At 38.7% G+C, this 15,097-nt stretch overlaps 1 protein-coding gene across 1 annotated transcript in view; it reads right to left on the minus strand.

Moving 5' to 3' along the window:
• The window catches only part of ESAM (endothelial cell adhesion molecule), an 863,910-nt gene that overhangs the window by 264,618 nt on the left and 584,195 nt on the right, over positions 1–15,097 (minus strand). The window contains exon 3 of the mRNA XM_044081182.1: positions 4,482–4,698. Coding sequence (XP_043937117.1) covers positions 4,482–4,698 — 217 coding nt within the window. The remainder of the gene's footprint in view (positions 1–4,481; positions 4,699–15,097) is intronic.

The raw sequence follows: 15,097 nt of genomic DNA on the forward strand, positions 1-15,097 counted from the left end.
AGTCAAGCAAAGATCACCTCTAAGTAGGAGATATGAAAGAAAATAGTTGGAGTTTTTTACGTCTGTCCATATAGGACAAGTGTTTAAGGCCTATGATCCTCTTTGTGAGGTACTTTTGCAGCCTCTCCAGTTGTTACAGGTGTCTAGTGAGGTATATGCCAAATGGGGCATTTTACTTGATTGGCCTAATGAGGGAAGAGTAGAGGGAGACAATGACCTCTTTCTTCCTGGATGCAAAACCCTTAGTAATGAGATGTGCCACATAGAAGGACTTTCTGACCACAGTGGCAATGTGGTGATCAAAAGAGAGGTTGCTGTCAACCTGTGCTCACCGATCTCTTATAACGTCTTCTTTGTTCAGTGGACTACCATCAGTGTGGTAATTCAAGGGAACTGGGTTTTTCCCAAAGGGGATGGCGACACATTTTTTGGCATTGAGCTCAAGGCCATGGTTCTGACACCAGTCGTTGGTCACAATGAGGCCATTCTGTAGGATGTCAACATCACTTGGGGAGTAAATATTAGCTCCCAACTTGCAATTGTCTGTGAACTTTGTCAGTTAGAGTCCCTTCATGTTAGCCTGGACTTCAGAGGAGTAGATACCAAACAGGAGAGGACCCAGGACCGAACCCTGTGGGACTCCACTCATGACTGGTCAGCAGTCTGACTTGGAGTCAGCTACTTCCACACTGTGGGTTCTATCTGTGAGCCAGTTTGCAACCCACCTAGTGATATAGGGGTTGATGCCTAGCTTAGTTAGTTTTTCTATGATTCCTGAGTGGAGAATGGTATCAAAGGCCTTGGCCAGATCAAGGTAGGCTGTATGAACCACCTTGCCTTCATCCGCAGTTCTGGTGACTGACTCAAAGAAGTCGAACAAGTTGAGCAGGCATGATCTACCCTTAACAAAACCAAACTGTGTGGGATCCAGAGTTTGGAGATTCCCTATATCCTTGTTTATTAGGTCCATGATGATGCTATAGCTTTGCATATCAGACACAAGGTTCATAGGTTCATACTAGGCTATCTGCCCAAGGGCATTTATAAGCCTAGCCCATAGTTATGTGGCTTTCGCCACCCCTTTAGTTTGAATAAAAACTATGCCTATCATTTTTCTGTGCCTCTGTCAAGCAGTGACACTGAAGTAATCCCTGGGGTATATCTGCGATCTCCCATCCATTGGTCAAGATTCCTCTTGAACAAGGCCAGCGAGGTGCTCTGCCTCACATGTACCGGGATTTTGTTCCACAGCATAGGGAGTCTCTGGGTGATGAATCTGTCCCTCCAGCACGTTCTATTTATAACCGTGTCAAGGTTTAAGTCTCCGCCCTTGTGGTTCTGAGGGATCTAGATTTTTGAGGTGAAGCATATTCATCAAATCTGGGTTTGACATGGCCTTATATGTCAGGCACAGGTCACCTCTGAGCAAGCGGTATGAGACTGAATAAAGCTGGAGTTCTTTCAGTCGGGCAGCATAAGACATATTTTTGAGACCCTTTATCCTTTTGGTGAGGAACTTTGGGGCCTTTCAAGCTGCATCAGGTGTCTGGTCAGATACATTCCGAACGGGGCATTGTACTCAATCATAGGTCTAATGAGTGATGAGTACAGGGGGACGATGACCTCCCTTGATCTAGATGTGAATCCCTTCATGATCAGGTGGGCGATATAGAAGGTTTTCCTAACTACTTTAGCAACATGAGTGTCAAACGAAAGACTACTGTCAACTTGGGTCCCCAGATCCCTGATGACTTTTTCTGTGCTCAGTGGATTGTCACCTATATGGTAGCTAGGGGTAACCTTGTTTTTCCCGAAGGGTGAATGTTGGTGGTCTTTTAACTGGCAGCACAAAGGTCAATAAAGAGAATTTCAGTACTTTAGATTTTTTTTTATACTCTGTCCACACTTCCTGCTGATCTTCATCCCCTTCTGGTCAGCTGGTACATTCTTTCCCCATCACTGGACAAGGGTCAACTGGGAGAAATCATCATCATGGATGGTTGATGTGTGTGTGAATTACTATTATTATTATTATTATTATTTTTTTTTTTTTTTGCTGACCTTCTTCTAACACATGCTTGGGTATGCTGAAGAAGGTGGGGCATGCAAAGGTTAAAGGTCCTGTATAATTCCTCACTTCCACAAAGAAAGTACACCAGCAAGAAACCCTACCGACCTCCCTCGAGCACAAAATGTAGTTTCCCTGCTTCATACTGTAGAACGCTGACCTTCCTGCATGCTCACTAAGTGGGCATAACCTCCTCTTCCTCATGGACAGGTAGGTGAGTCATGCCATGGAGAGGCAAGTGTCACACAACTTCACTCATCTTCCTCCCTGCCTGGCTCATCCTGACACAGAAGTGTTAATCAAGCGCAGGTCATCTGAGCAGCATTCAACACTCCTTTTGATTGCACAACTGAGCCAGGCAGTAGTTTAGAAAATTTCCCCAGATAAGTGCTTAATAGGAGTCTTTTGAATGGTAGTAACCACCTCACAAATTAAACCAGAACAGGTGAATATACATTCTTTTTTCAGGAATTTTTTTGCTTACTAAGATAATTTCCCTTTACTTGTTTTTAACACTTTATCTTTTGACTCCTGTGTTTTATTAGAAAATCTAGTATTCATTGTTTAAAGATCAGGAGTTAAGAGAATGGCAAAAAGGTACATTGTCTTGTGATTAAGAAATGGACAATAGCCTACTACAACCACAAGGGAATAATTTAATAATGTTATGGGTGAGGATCTGTAATGAAAACAATACACAGTCAAAAGCACAATGCAGTATGCAGACAGAGTTACTGTTCTGTTAAAGCAGGATGTGAAATAGAAGAAAACATTAAGCAATGACAGTTTTACAGGGAAACAAGGCTTGAGTAAATACTGGGGTATAAACAAATATGGTTGTCACATGGACAGACGTACAGCTGATGAAATTTCAGGCTGGGAATAAAGATGCATAAGGTGGGCAAACCCAAACGTTATGAATATTGTTCCAATGACTCACTGTGAAGAAGATGAAATTATATAATTGCTATAAATATAAAAGATCATAAGTGAAATGTTAGGGATTTTATAAACTTTATATATATATATATATATATATATATATAGAGAGAGAGAGAGAGACAGACAGATAGCAATAGTTATAGATATAGATATAGGTACAGATATACATATAGATATAGAAGTTTACTATCAAAATCTCAATGTTGAAAAAAACTCCTGTATTTAACATTGAAAGTGAACATTGAATTCCTTCATATTAAGTAGGTGGAAATGGCGAATCTGCTGAACGAATTCAGCAGATTTGACATTGATGTTGAATATCGACTGTGATATCCATATAGGTGCAAAGGTAGGTTTAAGTCCTATACTGGAATTCACATTTTAGCAGGGAGGAAAGCCCCCCTGCATTATCTTGTGGGGGGCTGCACCCCCCCACACACCCCCCTGCAAACTATATATTCCAACTCCAAGATTGCTCTACAGTGAGGAAAGGGATACATTTCCCAATTCGCACCGTACTGCAATCTCTATTAATAACATCAATAATATATTAATTTATTATTTATTTTATTTAACATTTGTTAACCAGGAATGTCTGATTTGGAACAAGCCAATTTTCAGCAGAGGCCCGGGGAGAAACTCTCCAGATGCATGTCGTTGTTACGTGGGAGGAAACCAGAGTACCCGAAGGAAACCCACACGAATGCAGGGAGGACACCCCAGCCAAGAACTGAACCGGAGAACCTCTTGCTGTGAGGTGACAATGCTACTGCTGCACCACTGCACAGTAACATTCGCTGATATGGACTCTCACTCAATTAACGTTCGGACACACAGGAATCTGCCATCTGCTGTTCCTCATTCCTGTGTTCGCCAAACTTAAATTCTAAATTTTGATAGTAAACTGACATTTATTTTTATTTTATTTATTTTATTTTACATTTGATGACCGGGAAAGTCCGACTGGACACAGGTCCATTTTCAGCGGAGGCCCGGGGAGAAAAGCTCCACATATAAAACATAAAACAAAAACAAGAACAGTAGTACATTCCCATACAATAATATTGGAACATATTTAACATTTTTACATAGGTGAAGTATAACAAAAAACCTTCTGAATAACATTGTTTGGAAAAATAAGTAATTTAAAAACCTTGTTTGTTACGAATGAAGTAGTTAATAGATAAGTGGTGAAGGTTCTGCAGAATCATAGCAGCACTGAAAGGAAAGTGAGTAAATCTGACATAGATATAGATATAGTGTACTAACAAAAGACTAATTCTAGGAATTAAGGTTTGGGTAACATACAGGAGTTAGGATTCCAGCTGGAGAGGGGATCACAAAATATGAGGTATAGAAGGTATTTTAGCCAAGAAAATGCAGCTTTCCTTTAGTTATTCACACCATTCAACAATCATATAACTCCAAAAATAACTGCAAATAACTAAAAAGTTAAAAAATAAAAATGTACCTATCACAGTAAGATTAACCACTCCAATGTTTTTTCCCACATTAGAGGAAGGAGGGATATAGTTAATGGTGCAAGTGAATCTTCCTGAGTCTTGTTCCTCTGTGTTATGGATGAAAATGGAAACATTTTTTTTCTGCACTTCATTTGTGAATTCTATGCGATTTGCAAACTGAGTTTCTGGTGTCACACTTGTACTGCCATTATAGTAAGTTAAAATCTGAAAGACAAAAAAGAGAGCCCTATGAAACAGTGTCAGTGATACTGTACTAAAAGGAACAAAATTAAAGAGTCCAAGTGTTTAAACTCAAAGATTTTGACGATATTTAGTATTTCATACTGTACACTTCCTGTTACACTATCCTTTCATAATGCAAACTGTTGCACAGAATGTATCAGTCCCTAGGTATGGACTTTTAGCCATTGTTTTAAATACTTGCCTTGTGAATGGTTAGGAATAAAAGTGTAGGATATTCCATTTATATCAGAGAAAATTTTAAAAAACAAAAGTGGTTAAAGACAATTACATAAAATATACTGAGCAGTAAATATTTGACAGTATCTTAGTCAGCACTAAGGAATGGAGCTTCACACATCTAAGTTACTTTATCATGATATGATCTAGAAACATTTATTCTAGAGCACTGTTACTTTGTCCTTAAAGTTATTAATCATACTTACACAAAATTCATATTCAGTTTTATTTAAGTGCTTCTTTCCAAAATGCAATAATAAAATATCAACATTAGTGATGAACAAATTAACAAAAAAAAAACAGCATAGTAATAAAAGTAGTAAGACAAAGAAGGCAGGAACAATCCTTCCTCATCCTCAGTCATTTGAAGTAAAAGAAGCTGACCAAAGCAAAGCAATGAATATGCCATGTCATCAGGGAAATGTTTTCATTCGGACATATCAGGTCATGACAAATATTAAACAAAACATAGCACTTAAAATGAGGCTCAACCACCAGGCTGATTTCAGATCCTAATGGCCATACAGGTATGTCTTTTTTAGGCAGATATTTGGCCTCTGTGGTTTTCACATAATTCAAACAGGACTTGTACAAATTTAAGAAAAAAGTCCATGATATATCTTTCACAAAGGGCAACTGCAATGTCTCTTATACCTCATCAGGCCATCTACAGCAAAGCTGAGAACTACTGTAGAGTAAATATATATATATATATATATATATATATATATATATATATATATATATATATATATATATATATACATATACATATATACATATGGATTCCATACATTTGGTTGCATTACACTTAGTCAAAAATGAAACCAGGCATTGCACTTAACTGAAAGCTCACTTGGTCGAAGTTCATTTGGTCAAAAATGGAATATAGCCCCTGCCCCACTGCAGTGCAACCCTGGAGTGAGAATATTAAATAAGGGGGGGTGTGGGGGCACAAATGTATTCACTATTATAAGAAGGTATATCCATTAGAAATGCATTGATATATATATTTTTAGTAAAAACTATTGGCATAACGAGGGGGGCTGTGCCCCCCACACACCCCCTTATTTAATATTCTCACTCCAGGGTTGCACTGCAGTGGGGCAGGGGCTATATTCCATTTTCGACCAAATGAACTTCAACCAAGTGAGCTTTCAGTCAAGTGAGCTTTCAGTGAAGTGAAATGCCTGGAATAATTTTCGACTAAGTGTAATTCGACCAAATGTATGGAATCCATATACATATATATATATATATATATATATATATGCATGTTTAATAAATAAACTATCTCAAATTTAAACCCCTTTAGTAATTTCAAAAGATGACTAACTTTCCAGACCTATGTGCTATATTCTGGACAAAGGGTCAACTTTTTTTTTTAACTGGAAGTGAGTGGAAATCTAACAGCAAAAATGTCCTGGATAATTCAGTAAACTGAAGACCTATTGAACTCTGTTAGAAATCACTCATTACCTCACAAACATTATGCCTTATGACTTGTGAACAGCTTTCCAAAATTTGTAGCAAATGAAAAAACTTTTGTAAGCAGATGCAAAACATCCCTTACAATTTCTGCCTTACTTAAAGAAATATATACTGCATTTTGTTGCAGAAGAAATGCTGCAGCAACGAGCTTGCAGAGCAAAATCAAATCACAATCAAATTTATTAAACATGCATCTGATCAGAGGTAACATATATATATAAAGACATGCACAAAAGGCCAGGCTTGGAAGGACTAGATGCAGGTTTGACCTGATGTTCAGCATTCCCCTACCTGCACTGTAAATGATGATTCCATGGTCCACCTATTTACTGAGACCAACTTCCATAGTGAATTTCATAGTGAAACATGCTAGAACTGACAAGACTGTTCTTATTCATGGAAGAACTAGTTATAAATCTTATTAACCCCAATTGATACCTCCAGGATTATCCTAGTGATTCCCTAAGGCATCTAATACAGCATGTTCATATTTACAATAAAACTGTAAAACCAGGCTATATAAAAACCTACAATATGGTCAAGCCAACTGCAGAGACTATCGATCTCTGTCTGTTGCATATAAAGAGATCTGAAATGTTGTTCAATACAACTTATTTATATTCTCATACTTGTCTCATTTCTCTAGATGTCTCAACAACTAAGCAATACAGAGTGAGCTGTTTAGCCTCATATGAAAGCTCACGGCTATATTTATTTATTTATCCATCTATTCATTGTTGACAGGCTTAGTCCCATTCAGCTAATGGCCTCTTTTCTGGGTAGATCCAAAGAGATATTTATGCTACTTGAAACAATGTTGCCAAGGGCATCAGGAGACTTCCACTACTCTTTTTTCATAGCTCCCATAGGATCTATTACATCCACCTGAGCTACCACCAACTGAAGCAGATGGTTTAACATTTCATCTGGAAAACAGTTCATTCAGGAGTGCAGCACCCCTGTAATGCAGCACTAAAGTGTCAGCAGTCCAGTCACCTGAAGTGGGAATAGAACACATAGCCTCCTTGTCTTACAGCATAAAAGGCGAATGACAAAATGCTGCGGACAGCATGTGTGCATCTTGCATAGTTACCAAGGTGCTATAAGTGTTTTACAAAACATTACAAAAGTGAACACTCACTTTGTTTATTGTGATTTAAAAAAAATCCAGTTTAAGTCACAGTCTCAAAAAATGCAGCCACTGCAAAGACAAGTTTGTACTAAATAGTTTGCTATTTACAGTTCTTTATTAACACTTATGGCCCTACAGATATGAACCTTTGCTTAAACTGTGAAAATATAACTATTTGTTTTTGAAAAAGGGTCAGGATGCATCCATTGGAGATTATAATGAGACTCACTGAATGTCTGACTGACTGATCAACTGACTCATTTATATTTCTTCACCATGAATGTCCACCTGGAAAGTTTCAATTTTAGTTAGGAATCCAGGAAGATAACTCCAAACAAAACAGCAGTCGACAGCAACAAGAAAATTAAGTACAATCAAAAATATGATGCAGAATTTTGAGGACACGAGAATAACAAAAAAGACAGTGTAGCAAAAAGTTGAAGAATGTTAGTCAAATTACGCTTCAGCATACCTCTCAGCTGTCCAGACTGTCACAGAATGTCCATATTTTTGTCTTATATTTTTGGTCTATTCCTCATAAAATTTGCAGTTTTCTGGATTTTTGTGGCAAATCATTGAGGGTGGAATTGACTAAATAATGACAGACATTTGAGTGTTAGATTTCATATCCTTCAGAAAATGCATGGTAACACAAAACCTTTTATTCTAGCAACTTTCTACATTCATAAGAGCAATATTTAAAATGTGTCCCTATTTTTGGGGTGTTGTCCCCCCTTTTATTTTTGGCTTTGGCCATATTTTTTATGCTAACAGTTTGAAAGCTATGTTCTTCAGGTGACTATGTTAAAGCTTAACTTGTATTGCATTTGTATTGAGGTTCATGATATCCTCTCTGTTTTCACAACATAAAAAGACCCACATGCCAGGCAGTTCGCCAAATAAACCACACCTTGGTCTCAAAATTATATTTATTAATTTATTTAACATTTGTTACCCGGAAAGTCCAACTTGAAATGAGACAATTTTCAGCAGAGGCCTGGGGAGAAATGTTCCAGACACATGTCTTTGTAATGTGGGAGGAAACCGAGTACCCAGAGGAAACCCACACGAATGCAATGAGGACATGCAGACTTTGCACAGAAGACACCCCAGTCAAGAATCGAACTGGAGAACCTCTTGTTGTGAGGTGACAATGCTACCGCTGCCCAGCTGCACCGTCCAATAACTCTAGAGTATGAGAGAATGATGGTATTCACTGTATCTGTAATGAAAGTGCATTGCAACAAGGACCCATACTGTACCTGCAGTGCCAGATTTTGTGTACAAAAGGAGACAGATGCAAAAGCCATTTTGAAAAAACAAGAGTAAACATTGCTTTCTTTCTAGGTTAAAGTAATCTAAAGTATTTGATGCTATTGGTCACAAGCTACTAACTGAAATGCTGCTATTACTTGTATGCTTGTCTTTCAACCTTGGATGGTTCCAGAATGCCTAAGTGGTAGAACTAATGTACACGGTCTCTTATTAGGTACCTGTAGTTTGATTCCCGTGCTACATATTCTTTAAAGAAGTCAATCAAGACTATACACTGGCCTATAGACTGCTACTTCTTTCACAGCCTTGAAACTAGATGTAAACTAGTTAACATGCTCATTCTACCTAAACTCTTCCTCTAAACTTTACATGTACACATGACTATCACCCTAACAAATGAACAAATCTGAGTTGTACTATTACGGAGCTACTAAAATTGTTGTACTCTCAAGAAGCAAAGCAAATTTCTACATTCCCTGAACTCTATTAACTGGATAGAGTTCAAAAGTAATATTTACTCATTATCCATAATTACTAAGAAAAGCAATTAAACTGATACACTCCCCATAAAAAACATAAATCCTTAAATGAGTGGCCTTTGAAAGCAAACTATATCAGTAACAAATATAGTAATCCCATTTTCTGCAATTACATTTTATGGCTATAGATCTCCTCAGTCATCATCACCATTTAGTTTAAGCATATAATCTAAAGGACCATTATGCACGTGGCCTTGCCACTGTGGCAAAGGCATGCATACACTCCTATATACATAAAGACTGCAAGACAGAATCAGTTCATGGACTATAATCTCCTCCCCAATCTCCACCCTTGATTGCATCTCCTGCCTTCAGTTCATGGACTATAATCTCCTCCCCAATCTCCACCCTTGATTGCATCTCCTGCCTTCAGTTCATGGACTATAATCTCCTCCCCAATATCCACCCTTGATTGCATCTCCTGCCTTCAGTATGGACAAACAAGTCAGACATGGCATATATTCATAAACATCCATCCAATGATCGAGGTTCGTCTCCAAGGAATTCTGTGTATCTCTGTGCTTTAATATGTAATGTAAGATTATTCCATTATGGGCGTGGCACTGAGTAACCAATCTGTACTTTCAGCATGTATTCAATCTTTGCTGATGGAGATTCAAGTCGTTAGTGGAGCTTTTGTGGAGTGAATTGCTTTGTTAAGGTGCAAAAGATCATAAAGGATTGGGTCTTTAACAGCACAGAATGTCAGACATCAGTCACTATACAGCAGCCTACAAGAGACAGACTGTAGGTCTAATGCTTCAAACCTATCTTAGTAGCCGAGTCTTTATTTTCTATTTTCTACTCTGGAATCTCTAGGGTCTTTCCTAGATGTGAAATATGTTTGGATAGAGACATACTAAAAGGGCCAATATATTCAATAACTGGTCTGCTCAGGGCAGAGGACAGAGTAATAACTTCTTTTGACCTGGATAAGATACATTTAGTTATTAATTGTGCTAGACGCAATGACTTTCTGACTATTTTTATTACACTGTTATCAAATAATAGGAAGCTGTCTATGTAGATGCCCAAATCTGTGCTGAATATATTGGTTATTATGAGGTGGAGTTTATAGTGTAAGCTTCTTCGATATTTGTTCACCAAACATGACAATGTTATAATTATGTACACTTAATTATGTGTGTTTCTAAATAAACTTTGAGTTTTATGGCTTGGCCCTTGCTGTAATGAATGCTGAATGAACGAAAACACCCAATTTGCAGTCAGCAGCAAATTTAGTTAGCCACATGTCCCAATTAGTGGCATGGAGATCTGAGAAGTAGATGCTAAACAGAAGGAGTCCCAGGTCTGAGTTCTGAGGAAATCTATTAGTCATATTTTGCTTTCTAAGGTAGTACCTCCTACTTTAATTAAGTGGATTCTATCTTTCAGCCAGTTTGTTATCCACCTTATTACATAAATGTCTGCATTTATGCATTTAAGTTTATCTGCAATTCCAGTACGTAGAATAGCATCAAAGGCCTTGGCCAGATCCAGTTATGCTGTATGAACTACATGGCCACTATCCTCAGCTTCAGTGACTATCTCAAAGAAGTTTACTAAATTAAGTAGACATGATAGTCATTTAATAAAGCCATATTGTTTGGGGGTACAGAGCAGTAAGTTTTTCTTTTTTTATACTAGAATTTTGGAGTGAGATGGATGAAGTTGTGGGGAGTGTATCTAAAGGTGAGAGAGTGGTGATTGGAGCAAATTTCAATGAGCATGTTGGTGAAGGGAACAGAGGGGATGAGGAAGTGATGGGTAAGTATGGTATTAAGGAGAGGAATACAGAAGGTCAGATGGTAGTGGATTTTGCAAAAAGGATGGACATGGTTGTGGTGAATACATATTTTAAGAAGAGAGAGGAGCATAGGGTGACATACAAGAGTGGAAGAAGATGCACACAGGTGGATTGTATCCTATGCAGGAGGACCAGTTTGAAGGAGATTGGAGACTGTAAAGTGGTGACAGGGGAAATCGTAGTTAAGCAGTATAGGATGGTGGTCTGTAGGATGATGTTGGTGATCAAGAAAAAGAAGAGTGTGAGGGTAACACCAAGGATCAAATGGTGGAAGATAAGAAAGGGTGATTGTGAGGTGAAGTTCGGGGAACACTTAAGACAGGCACTGTGTGGCAGTGAAGAGTTAACAAACAGCTGGGTCACTACAGCAGAGCTGGTAAGGGAGACAGCTAGAAACGTGCTTGGTGTGACATCTGGACAGAAGAAGGAGGACAAGGAGACCTGCCGGTGGAACAAGGAAGTACAGGAGAGCATACAGAGAAAGAGGTTGGCGAAGAAGAAGAAGTGGGATTGTCAGAAAGATGAAGAAAGTAGACAGGAGTCTAAGGATATGAGGCACATGGCAATGATAGAGGTGGCGAGGGCTAAGGATAAGGTGTGTAGAGAGTTGTATGAAAGGATAGTCACCAAGGAGGGAGAAAAGGACCTGTACCGATTGGCTAGACAGAAGGACTGAGATGGGAAAGATGTGCAGCAGGTAAGAGTGATAAAGGATAATGAGGGAAACATACCCACAAGCAAGGAAAATGAATGAAGTGGAATGAAAATTAACCCCATGATTCATAGATTAGTACTAAGCTAACTGCCCTTGCGAGCCATTTTAAGCCTAGCCAAGTATCCCTTGTGAGACTCAAACCCTGCACCTTGTGCTTGCAAGGCAAACACCTTAACCATTAGGCCACCCTCCCAACCCGAGGGTGTGCTGAGCAGATGGAAAGAGTACTTTGAGGGGCTGATGAATGAAGAGAATAAGAGAGAGAAGGTTGGATGATGTGGGGATAGTGAATCAGGAAGTGCAATGGATTAGCAAGAAGGAAGTAAGGATAGCTATGAAGAGGATGAAGAATGGAAAGGCTGTTGGTCCAGATGACATACCTGTGGAACCATGGAGGTGTTTAGGAGAGATGGCAGTGGAGTTTTTAACCAGATTGTTTAATGAAATCTTGGAAAGTGACAGGATGCCTGAGGAGTGGAGAAGAAGTGTTTTCATACCAGTTTTTAAGAATAAGGGTGATGTGCAGAGCTGTGATAACTGCAGAGGGATAAAATTGATCTGTCATAGCATGAAGTTATGAAAAAGAGTAGTGGAAGCTAGGTTAAGAAGGGAGGTGATGATTAGCGATTAGCAGTTTGGTTTCATGCCAGGGAAAGATCACTACAGATGCAATGTTTGCTCTGAGGGTGTTGATGGAGAAGTACAGAGAAGGTCAGGAGTTGCATTGTGCCTTTGTGTACTTAGAGAAAGCATATGACAGGGTGCCCAGAAAGGAGTTGTGCTATTGTTTGAGGAAGTTGGGAGTAGCAGAGAAGTATTTAAGAGTGGTTGAGGATATGTATGGGGGTAGTGAGGTCTGCAGTTGGAGTGACAGATGCATTTAAGATGATGGTGGGATTGCATCAAGGATCAACTCTGAGCACTTTCTTATTTGTAATGGTGATGGACTGGTTTTATTTATTTATTTTAAATTTGTTAACCGGGAAAGTCCAACTGGATACATGTCCATTTTCAGCGTTGGTCTGGGGAGAAAAGCTCCACATGTACAAAAAGATGACGGTCAATATTCATTGTTACATTAAAATATGTAACTTCTTAAAGTTTCAATAGGAGGTTTTTTATATATATATATATATATATATATATATATATATATATATATATATATATATATATATATGTGTATACACACATTGTTACATTGAGGTTTAAGATCATTGTAGGTTTATAGTATTACATATGTACAGCAATAGTAGTATTACATATTTACAGCAATAACAGTAAAGCATTTGAGTGTATAGAATGGCATGATACAATGATAGATGACATGAGTGATATCCGGAGAAAACAAGGTGGTTAGTGAGAAAAAGGTGTTTAGTTAAGAGGAGAGTCCCTGGAAATTGGATGTAGAAGGGTTGAATACATATTTGTATAAAAGCTAGGGTGATAGGATACACAAGCGGAGGTACAGATGAGGGATTTAAAAGTTAGTTTAGGGAGTTAGAAACACAGCATACTAAAAGTTGTGTATAGGAAGTTAGGTAGAAATTAGTGACTGTTGTTCTGAAGGTTATAGAGAAGTAGTTATAATTAGGGTGGGTTTAGGTAGAAGGTTTATTCCAAATTGCATCATTTGCCTTCAAGAATTGCATGTAAGTCGAGTTAGCCTGGGTCTAGACATGGACATAGCCAATGCTTGTTTAGGTGCCTCTTTAGGAATGTTTTGAATTGGGGTAAGGAGGCTATAGTGGCAAGATCTGGGGGGAGTGTGTTCCATTTCTTACCAGCTGAGTTGGAGAGAAGTGATTCTCCAGCTGAGTTGTTGGCTTTGGCAGATTGAACTTGCATCTTGTTAGATGAGCGGAGAGATGGTAGGTTGCAGTAGGGGATGATAATATTTGCCAGCATGGGTGTACTGTTAGGATTTTATAAATAACTATGAGTTGGTTGTACTGGAGTTGATTTGGTAGCTCTAGCTAGTCCAATGTTTGAAGAATTTGACAGTGATGGGTTCTGTATGTGTGGCTGTGGCGAATCTAGCTATATTGTTGTAGCAGCTAGCTATTTTGTTTAGGTTAGCTTTCCGTAGGTTTAGGAAAATGGGAGAGGCATAGAGAAGGGTTGAGAGAAGGTGTGTTTTAGCTATGGCTGTTCTGGCCGGTGGGGTTAGAAATTGTTTAATCCTATATAGGGAGCCTAGTTTTTTGTTAACTGTTTTGATGGTTTTGTCGATATGAGTCTCAAATGTAAGGTTATTATCTATTATTACACCAAGAAGTTTTGTAGATGGATCTGGAGAGATTATGGTGCCATTATTGGATGAGATTGTAATATTCGGTGATGAGGTTTTTCGGGTAGGGGAGAGAAGTAGTAGTTTGGTTTTGTTGGGATTCAATAGGATACAGCGATTATTGAACCAGATCTCTACTTTGTTGAATGTGTTCTGGGATAGGGATTGTAGGTCTGAGAGGGTGCAGAACAGATTAGGGTAGCGTCATCTGCATACTGAATACAGGTTGCTTCAGGGATGACTTTGGGTAGGTCATTAATGAATACTGAAAAAAGGAGGGGGCCTAATATGGACCCTTGCGGACACCAAGGGTGATTGGTAGTAGGGGGGATAGATTGTCTTTCCATAATACTGCTTGTTGTCTGTCCTGCAAATAAGATTGGAACCACTTGATTACTAGGTTGTTAAGGTTGAATGATTTGAGTGTGTCTAGGAGTAGGTGGTGATTGACAATATCAAATGCTTTGGATAGGTCGAGAAAGAGGGCAGAGGAGAGTTTGTTGTGATTACGGTTCTGATTTACTGTGTAAGAGAAGGAGAGAAGTGCTGTTGTGGTACTATGGACAGGTCTGAATCCGTGCTGGGATGGGGCTAGGAGATTGTTCTGAATAAGGTGAGTTAGAATTTGTTCATGTATACATTTTTCCATTATTTTGGCTAAGGGAGATAGAATGGCTATAGGCCTGTAGTCTGAGAGTTCTGTGGAGTTACCCCCTTTGTGAAGTGGTATAATGTGGGAGATTTTCCAGATGGAGGGGGCATAAGATTCATGGAGAATACGGTTGATTAAGATGGAGATAGGGTATGATATTTTGTTTGCGGCCTTTTGTAGGAATTCAGCAGGGAGTAAATCTGCTGCTAGTGTGGTGGGCTTGAGTTTCTTAAGTAGGGATTT

Source organism: Protopterus annectens, chromosome 8.part0, assembly GCF_019279795.1.
Source record: "Protopterus annectens isolate FY-2018-M chromosome 8.part0, PAN1.0, whole genome shotgun sequence".
In the NCBI taxonomy this organism is placed as follows: domain Eukaryota; kingdom Metazoa; phylum Chordata; order Ceratodontiformes; family Protopteridae; genus Protopterus; species Protopterus annectens.